The sequence below is a fragment of the Pteropus medius genome, unplaced genomic scaffold (genome assembly GCF_902729225.1).
Source record: "Pteropus medius unplaced genomic scaffold, Ma_sr-lr_union100, whole genome shotgun sequence".
Taxonomy (NCBI): Eukaryota; Metazoa; Chordata; class Mammalia; order Chiroptera; family Pteropodidae; genus Pteropus; species Pteropus medius.
In genome coordinates this window covers 614211-623845 of record NW_024355526.1, presented here as the reverse complement: position 1 = coordinate 623845, position 9635 = coordinate 614211, and the positions used below count along the sequence as shown (strand labels likewise).

General features: G+C 65.8%; 1 protein-coding gene across 1 annotated transcript in view; it reads left to right on the top strand.

The window, feature by feature from the left end:
• Positions 1-6711: 6711 nt before the first annotated feature.
• CCDC187 (coiled-coil domain containing 187) overlaps positions 6712-9635 on the top strand; it is a gene marked incomplete at its 3' end in the record, with an annotated part of 38784 nt that continues 35860 nt past the window's right edge. The window contains exon 1 of the mRNA XM_039858819.1: positions 6712-7407. Within this exon, the coding sequence (XP_039714753.1) occupies positions 7152-7407 (256 nt within the window). The remainder of the gene's footprint in view (positions 7408-9635) is intronic.

Genomic DNA, 9635 nt, shown 5'->3' with positions numbered 1-9635 from the left:
CGCCGCCCCTCCCGCCGTGGCCGTGATGTCACCGGTCCCTCCTCCCGCCCTCCGCGCGGTGGGGGCGGGGAGGAAGCTCGTGGGGGGCGGGCCACGCGGGGGAGGGGCGGGAGTCCGGTGCGGCTGGCACGGGGGCCGGCGGTGGTCGTCCCCCGGGCTCAGGACGGAGCGCAGGGGCCTGGCCTTGACGATGCCGCGGGCCCTGGGCGGCAGTGCCGTCTGCGGGCTTTCCCGCCCCCTTTCTTCCACCCCCCACGTGAGGCCGCATGAGGTGCCTTTGCCTTTGTGTGGCAGGCGCCCCCCTTGTTGGTCCTCTGCCCCTCTCCTCCTGTCCAGCCCCTACAGGCATCACCCCTTCTCTAAACCAGCAGCGGGCTGCTGCTGCTGGGTGCCTCTCTGCCTAGTTTAGGGGAGCCGATCACAAACACAGTTGTGCCCCTCCCCCACGTGAATTGGGGGGGTGGTCTGAGAGGAGCGGATGGCCCTGGGAGCTGTGAGCAGCGACAATCCCCTGCTCCCGCCATTCCTCACCCCGAGACCCTGAGTTGGCATGTCACCCTCCCACTTTTGGTTTGATCTGTGAAGTGGGGTGAGTGGGAAGCATGCAAGCAGAGCAGGGGACACCCCAGGGTCCCCCCCCAGGGGGTGTCTCAGCACCCAACGCCTTCTCCGTGAATTCCTGGAGCCCGGGTGGCCCGATCCTGAGCTGACCCTGAGCTGTAGCCTCAGCCTCTCCCACTCTGGCTCCGCACTGCCCCAGGGCCAGCTCCTGGGCACAGGGGGCACCTGCGGGTCTCACCTGGTCCTGTCCCCTTCTCGGTCCGCACCTTCCCGGTGCACCCAGGAGACGCTAAACCCTGGAAAGCTGCGGTCACCGAGGGATGGAGAGAAGTCCAGGCCCGCCCAGCGGACGGGCAGGAAAATGCCAAGGCCTCCGGCCAGACCCTCGGCAGAACGCAGCCCACAGGACACTGGCTTCAGGCAAAGGGAGATGGGTCGAAAATAAACAGGAGATAAAAAAAGGGCCTGCTGGCCAGGCTGGTTTGTTTTTCCTACGGAAGAGGCGGCTACAATGAGAACCATCTGTGCCCAGAGCCAGCAGCCCTGCGGCCCGTCCAACACACCCTCCCCCGATGACCACGGGAGCTGGGCAAGGCCTTGCTCCTGGCCGTGGCTGCGGCTGCCAGCTGGCCCCTGTGGGGCGGGTGGTACAACAGCCAGAGGCTCCACCCTCGTCTGCGGCAGCCCCAGGGCGGCCTCCTTGGGGTGTCCCCTGAGCTGGCATCATTGAAGGGGCAGCGGCTGCGATGGCCCACCCATGCCAGATCCGAGCTCAGCATCCCCGAGAAGCCACCGCTTTGAACCTTTTGCATGTACTGTGTCTGCGGCCAGGTGCCGAGTGCCAAGAAGGTCCTTAAGTGATGCGCTGTGAACCGCAGAGGGAGGGGGAGCTTCGCTCTGTAGCAGTAACCGCGGGGAGGCTGGGGAGCTCGAGTTCCTGGGCTGGGGGAGTCTCCAGGTTATAGCAGACTTCCTGGGGGAGTCGGACCCCTCAGGGCACCGTGCAGCGAGCTGGCCAAGGCCTCAGGCTCTGAGTCAGGCTGAGCAGGACTGGAGGCAGCCACCCCTGCTGCTGTGCGTCCCGGCTCAAGCTGCTTTCCCTCTCTGAGCCTCGGCTCTGCCACTGATAAATAGGGTTTGGCAGCCCCGCCCCATAGCAGTTGTGAAGGATGGTGGGGTCTGGACAGTGCTGGTCACTGTGCCTCGCATACAGTAAGAGCTTGGGGAATGCCAGCCATTGGGACCAGTGGCGCCTGGCCCCACTGGGCCCTGGCAGGCAGCCCTGGCAGGATCGGGGAACACCCCTGCCACATTGCAGGTGGTGTGTCTTCTTCCTCCCAGAGACCCGACTGTCCTGACAACATAACCCACAAAGGGAGGTGGAATGGGACGAGGGCAGGCACCAAGGTGATGGGCCCGATGTGCATTGCCCACGTGGCCACCCGGCTGTGAGGATGATCACGCCTCTGGTCCACGGAGATCAGGGGGCTCCTTGGTGGCAGGTCCGGGAGCTCCTGGGGGCACCCGACCCTCTGTCACTACTGCCTCCCATTGACGCTGACACCATCTGGCCCCCCTGATCTCTCTGCTCTCCCTCCCCAGCTGCTCCTTCCTCCCCCAGCCTCTGGGGGTGCGGATTCTCTGCCCATGCACACCTGGGCACCTCGTTATAGTCCCTCTTGAAACTTCTCCCCGTGACGCTTTGTGCACGGGGCATGGTGCTCCCACGGGAGGCCGACGGCACAACCCCTCCACCCATCCCTTCTGGGCCTCATCCCCCAAGGAGCGTTCAAAAGAAGAAAAACAATTTCCCATCCAGACACATCCTTCAGCCCCAGTCGACAGCTCGGGGAGCAGGGAGGTTGCAATGGGCAGGTGCGGACAGCGATGCTAGGCCTGGTCCCGGGAAGCACCGCCCCTCACGCACCCGCCCACTGCACTTGGAGTGCCAAGGGTTTATGTCAGCACGCCCCGGATGCTGCTCTTGGCAGTCATCAGCAGGACCACTCCCACCTGAGGGCCTCTGCCACGTGCCTGCCTGCCATCACTAGACACTCCTTGGCATCCTGCCTCGTCACACCCTCCCCATGGCACGGACGAGAGGACAGAGCAGCGATGCCCCGGGTCGCCGGCCTGGCCACAGGGCAGCTGAGGTCAGACCGTGTCTTCTTGACTTGCCTCTCCCTAGACCTGTCCCCTGGACAGGCCTGGCGGAAGATGACAGTGGACAGTTGCAGGGTTCTTGCTGAGCCCCTGGGAGTGGTGGGGCCTGGGCTCCTGGAGAGAGGTGGACGCCACGGCCGCTGAGAGAGACGCACACGCACACACGCTTAAGTGACAAAGAGCTCTCGGGTTCACCTCCGTTTCCAGCGAGCTCGTGGCCCTGAAGCAGAACCTATCCTTTGCACGGTTTGGGGAGCACGTGCCCTTGGGGCCCCGAAGCCCCATGGCATCACTCACAACTGTCTCCTCTCCAGGGCCCCAAGTTCCTGGAGAGTGGGGGCTGTAGGGGTACATAGGTGCACGGGCACGTGCGGCGGGGAGCCCAGAAGGAAGCGGTCTGTCCACCCCCGGGGCCTGAGCACCTCGCTGGGCGATGATACACACGCAGGAAATGGCCGCAGGCCACGTGAGGCTCCATGCCAAACATGTCATGGAGCAACACCTGACCATGCAGCATTCCTGGGCGCGCGCTGGCAGCTGCCTGCTTTGTCACCCAGTTCACGTCCCCGAGGCCTGTGGGCAAGAGGCAGGGCACACGCGAAGCAGACACACACTCCTCTGTCCATGGTAGGGCTGTCTGTCAGAGCTCGTTCTGGCCTGTGTGACCAAAACCCCTGCCCCAGCCTGTCTGTGCTCCCCAGGTCTGGCGGCAGGTGACACTGGAGAGGGGCGGAGAGACAGAGAGAGGGAAAGAGAGGGAGAGAGACAGAGAGAGGTGAGCAAGACAGAGCGGGGGACGGACAGGGAGCTGGCTTGGGCCCGGCTCGGCTGCCCACAGGCTGGTCTCAGACGGGAGCCTAGTGAGCGAAGTCTGGCTGTGACGCCCTCGGCTGAATGGGAGCAGAGCAGACACTTCGCAGGGAGAGGTGTCAAACCTGTGCCTTCACGGACCCCTCCACCTCCCGCTGCCTCCTGCCTGGCCCGGAGCTCCAGGTGGACACAGAGACCTCCGGGCAGATGCCCACGCGGAGTCAATGGGCTGGGGGTCCCCTCCCTTCTGGCACAGGGGCTCCACTTGGTGGCAGGATCAGAGGGAGCCCAGATATCTCTGGGGACTGGCCGCGGGTAGTGGGCACAAGGCATGAGGCAGGCCGCCAGCAGCTGGGAGAAGCTGGGGTCCCCTCAGCGGGGTCCCTATGCTGTGTCCATTTGTCTGTCCAACAGCAATGAAGTTGGGGGAAAGTCACATCGCCCAGCCACCGGTCCCCATCCGCCCTCACACACAGGTCTCTGCCCTGAGCCTTTGCTGGGTGGTTCCCAGCCCAGGCAGCTGAGGTTGCCATGGAAACCCTCCTCCTCAGGAGCCCCTCTCCCGGGCTTGCCTGCTCCTCCCTCAGGGGACAGCTGGCAGCTCCTGAGACCAGGCAGAAAGCAGCGCCTCGAGGGGACCGTTCTCTCTGGCTGATTCCTCAGTTGCTCTGGGACAAAGAAAGTGGGCCTTTTCCCTAATTTCCAAACCATCCGGCTGGTCCTGTGTGGAGAGGGCAGGACCCTGGGGTCCTGGGCATCGTTTGCAGGCTCCCCGTGGTGTGGCCCCTACGTCCATCCACAGGCCTCATCATCAACCTAGGTGTGCAGGGGGCCTTTGTGTAGCAAAGCGGAGGTCCTCATGAGGCCCCAGGGAGCCCCCAGGGAGAAGCGCCTGATCCTGCACTTTACTTGTGGGGAGCTCCGCCCCTCAAAGTGCAAATTCCCCAGGGCAGGTGTTCCCCAAAGGAGCACATCCGCCCTAAGGGAGGAAGGAGAGGCGGGGCGGGCCTCCCCACCCAGACGCGGAACCTTATGCCTGTGGTCCACTTCCCCCCCCGCAAGGACCACAAAGTGCAGACAGGCAGGTTCAGGAAATTAGGGGCGGGTGCCCTTGAGCTGGTAGAGGAAGGGCCGCCCACCACCCAGGTGTCTGGGCGGAGGGTTTGTGGGGCCCTGACCTGCTGATACGCTCATGTCCAGCCTGGGGTGGAGGACAAACCTACCACCCAGACATTTTCTTGTTGCTTTTCTGTACCCTTAATTACTTGAGGGCATTGGTTTCACATACAACCTGAGCAATGCGCCATCTGTATGTTGCATTGCGTGTTCACCACCCAAAGCCAAGCCTCCCTTCGGTCACTCATGGGTATATTCTGAATTCCTTTACCTCTTGGCTTTCCGCCTCCCCCCCCTCCCCTGCCTGCATTTACTTCCCGTCTCTCTGGATGCCCCATTAAAACGAGAGTGAGGGGTGTCTTTGTGTGCGTTTAAGTTAAAGCTCACAGAGGCAAAGGCCAGGGAAGGGTACTGGCGGCAGCGGGCGCAGAGGGCCCCGCGCCATGGGGCCTGGGGCCACCGTCTCCCTGGGGCCACATCACCCTGCCCTCTGCCCTGGAGACCGTAGCGGGCTCTCTGCAGGCTGCGGTCACCCTCCAGGAGAGCCCAGACTGGTGATTTAAATGGAGGTGGGACAGGGACAGACTCAGACTCTCCAGTATGGCTGCAGTCTTTGCCCACCCCACCCCAGACTAAGGCTCCAATGTGCGGGTACGCCAATTACTCACGGACCGAGGAAGTGACCACTGGGGGCTCTGTGACCCAGGGGACTGTGAGCTGGAACTTGGACAGAACTCCGTTCATTGCCCCTTTAACAGGGTCTCCAGGGCCCAGGGTCACCCCCACTGCTGAGTCCTGTGGTCCCGAAGATGTCTGGTACCTCGCATTCCCCACTGCGGCTACTGCAGGTCCCTCTGGGGATGGCTGGGGGTGGGGGGCGGATCCACAGCCCCCTTGTCAGAGCAAATTAAGGCTACACGACCGGGAGGCTGAGCCCTGTCGCCCCGATAGATTGCCACCATCTCTGGCTGGTTTCTGGGATCGAGCCAGTTTTGGACTTGGAACCTGTGGCCCGAAGAGGTGGCCTGAAGAGGTGGTCAGGTGGCCAGGAGAGCTGTTTAAAGCTCAGAGACGCATTCCAATCGGCACAATCCCTTTTACCAAAGAAAAAGCACGAACTCGTTCTGATTTCTGGTGCTTTTGGGATGCGAAGTCTTCATTACAGAACTCCAGGCTGGCCCCTCACTGCACAGGCCGGTGTGCCCGCCCAGGGCGGCCCCCGGGCAGAAGAGCAGGCACCCACGAGCGGTTGGGGGCGGGACGCTGGGTCTGCGCGGTGGATGTGCTGGGGTCTTCTTTGCTGCCCGGGGCGGGATCCTGAAACTTCTGTGCAGGGTCCAGCCTCCATGCCCAACCCTTGGGTCAGATGGATGTCTACCTGTTTCTCTGACACCCACAGGCAAAGCAACCTGCACCCCAGGCCTAGCACTCCCCTGACACCATCCAGCTTCGGGTGCCACATGTTTCCTGGCCATGGTGGCCAAGGAAGTCTGGCAGGTGCACAGAGCGCCAGCACCATGCTGGCCAACCGTGGGGTCCCCCGCTCCGGATGCTCCGGCCCGGCCAGGGACACAGCCACCTCCACTGTGGTCTTGCTTGGAGGGTCCAGCTGTGGTTCGAGGTGGCCTTGCCCGGTACCCTGCTCTCCTGGGACAGTGTCCAGCTACTGCCCCTACCCCCTGCAGGGGGCGGTCATACCCCTGAGTACTTAGGAAACCAGGCTGCTCCAAGTCTCTGCGCCCTAAGTCACGTTTCCTGAACACCAAGAGCAGCAGAGGCGCGAGAGGATGCCCCTGCAGCACCCCTGGGGTGCTGGCTCCCGGCCGGGACGGGGAGAGGGCGCCCCCTGCCGGCGTCGCCCCCACGTGGCCCTGGCGGTGCTGGGAGGGCCCTGGGTTTTGCTCAGGCCGCCGGCGCCCGCGCCCCTCCCCGCCGCGACCCCCGGGGCAGCCGGCCGCCCCTGCGCGCTGCCGGGCACCGCCGCGAGGGCGCGCACAGACCCGAGCCCAGCGGCGCGGGCCTCCTGCGCTCCCCGCCCGGGACGCGCCAACTCCAAGGTCGCGACGGGTCGCCGGCCTTGAGGCGGGTGTAGCTGGACCGCGAAGGCGCTCTGCGGCCCTCTCCCCGCGGCCTCCCGCCGCCCGGCGCGTCCACGTGGTCTCGAGGGCGGGAGGGTGGACTGTCTCAGGTACCAGACCCCCGACCCGTGTTTCAGGAGGGCTGGAATGGACCTGTCTACCTCCGGGTCCCGCTCCTGACCGCAGAGACCTGGGCGGCTGCTGGGGTTCCCTGGGGAGAAGGGAGAAGCAGGGGCAGGGGGCTGGGAGGGGGCCGTGGACCCACTAGTGCCACCGGACTGACGGAGGCTCTGGGCCACTCCCGAGTCCCTCCCCTGGCCCTCCACCGTCCCTCTTCCCACCGCAGGTGGGGCGGGGTTCTAGGCAGCACTCGGAGACACTCCCCTGGCCGGACGCCCACCGCCCTGGCGCCCAGTGCAGGGGATGCCCCAGGTGCGTGCCCCAGGTGTGTGCCCCCGCCTGGGTGAGGCCCTGCCTGGTCCCCCAGGTCCCGTGGAGCCCGCCTGCAGGAGGAGCCTGCCCGGATGGACGCCTGGGTTTCCCTGGCAACGTCGGGCGGGCCTCCTCCCAGCCTCCTCCCTGCCTCCTGCCCTGCCTCCTGGCGGATCTCCGGAGTGGGCCCTGGGCTCTGCCTGCGCTGGTCTTGGAGCCATGGCTGCTGCCCGGAGCCTTCTAGCTGGTGAGTCCCCAGAGCGAGGTCTGCCTGAGCTCGCGGACCCTGCCCCAGGCACCGGGGGAGGGGGCGGGAAACGCAGCAAGGCCGTGGGTGGGGGTGGGGGTGCAGGTAGGTGGCTTGGCCTTCACTCCCTCCATGGACTAGCTGCCCCTCCTGGGTCTTACTCCTCTGGGAAGGGATCTTCTGGTCTGGGAGCGCCCGTTGAGGGCTTGGGGCTCCTCGGGGCGAGGCCAGGCTGCCCCTGCTCTAGCACTGCTGCCTGCGCCCCTGGGCTGCCATCCGTGTCCCCGCCTGTAAAACAGAGAGAAACGCCAGCCCAGGCCCCGAGGGGGCCGAGGTTTCTGCACCTGTGCTGACAGGGCCCGGTCAGCACAGACCCTCCGCCAGCTCTCCTGGGGGGCAGGCCTGGGTCACCCGGCCTCTGGGGGGCCTGTGGAGGGCTGAGAGTTGGAGGCTGAGGCAGCGGGCGGGAGGAGACCCTCGGGGCCGTGCCCCTGGAGCCGTGGCCCCTGGTGACTGTTCTGAGCCCTCGCACATGGTTGTGGTCCCGGGGGGTGGGGTGAGTTGGGAGTAACTGAACCTTGAAGGTGCTCGGCCATGGCCGCCAGCCTCCGGCCACAGGGCAGGGCTGTCTGTGAACGCGGGACACTTTCCCTGGTCACCGGGGTCCACGGTCACGTCACTGCTCTGACCGTTCTCGGTTGGGGAGGTGCTGCCGAGGGCAGGTCTCTGCTCTGTGTCGTGTGATGGTGGGCAAGGCAACAGTGCCGTCCTCATGGGCTGTGGCGCGGAGCCCTGAGTCACCCCGGGTTGCTCGGGGAACACGCTGGGCATAGGGCCTGGCCCTTGGCAGGTGCCCCAAGCAGGGGCCGGCTGTCCATTGCTGGAAGGCAGGGACCAGGCCTGGTGGTAGGGGTGCACGGCAGGGAGACCAGGCAGGTGGCAGGGCCTGGGGCCTCGGGGTGAGCGGGCCTAGGCGGGGGCACTCCCGCTGACCTCTCTGTTGGCGTGGCAGTGTCTGTCTCCTGGGCACAGGGGGACAGCGGCTCCGGGCTCCCTGGGCAGGCTGCAGGCGCTGCGTGTCCTTGGGCAGCTGGGTCACGGCTCCGCCTCGCTTGGCCGAGGGTTCTGCGAGACCGGGGGCCGCGTGCGGGGTGCGGCCGCTGCTTTGTACGTGTCACGCGCGTCCTCGGGGTTTGCTGTCCTGTCTCGCCGGCTTCGCTCCCGTCTGGCCCCCAGCAGCACCTTCTCCCGACCTGCAACCGTCTTCCCACGAGGTCGGCTCTTGTGTCGCCTTGTTCCTGCCCCTGCGTCTGCCACCTCTGTGTGGCCCCAAGTCCCCTTGGGGCCCAACCACCTTCCCATGGGGAGGGGCTGCTGGTGACGCTGTGGCTGCTGGAGCACAGCAGGCGGCAGAGGCTGGGGGGAACCGCCGCCCTGACCAGACCCCCGCACGAGGCCCTGCTCTGCAGACCCCAGCGTGCGTCCACGTGTGCGCGTGTGTGTGCATGTGTGTGGCGTGTTATGTGTCTGTACCTGTTGCACGCTGTGCATCAGGGATGGCTGTGCTTCTGGGCCAAGGGTCCAACGTGCCCAGGTGCACCGTCACCTGCATGCCATTTTCCCAGACGCGACTTGAGCCCGGGTCAGCCTCTGGAGAACTTCCGTTTGGACCCACGAGCTCGTGTCGTCTGCAGCTCCCGCGGCCCGGCGGCTACCACACGGCCCATTGCAGTCGGAGGGCTGGTTAAGGGACTGCTGCTTCCCAGGGCTGGGTCTGAGCAGGTGGCCGTTGGGTGCCATGCCAATGTCCAGACCTGTGTCAGCTGCTGTTGCTGCGCAGTTCTGTGGTCTGGAACCCTGGGCCCCGAGACAGCGGGCGTGGCGGGCCCCTCTCCTTCACGGTCCGCTGACTTTGTCCCTCTCCCCGGGCCTGCTCGGGCCTGCTCAGGGCCTGCTTCTCAGGAGACGAGGTGGTGAGAGTCAACACTGTGGCTACGTGGAGCAGAGCGCTGCCAGCTTCCAGAAGGGAGCCGGTCTCCACCCCGCCAACCAGCCCAGGCTGCCGGCCAGAGGTGGCTCCGCGCTGGGCAGCGTCTGCGGTGGGCAGGCCCAGACCCCCGGGCGAGGGACGGCCCCTGGCAGTAGCAAGGGCAGAAGCCGCTACCCTGTGAGCCAGCACTTTCTGGCAGCTCAGCGCAGGGGCTGCGTGGGGGGCGGGGCGTGGGGCT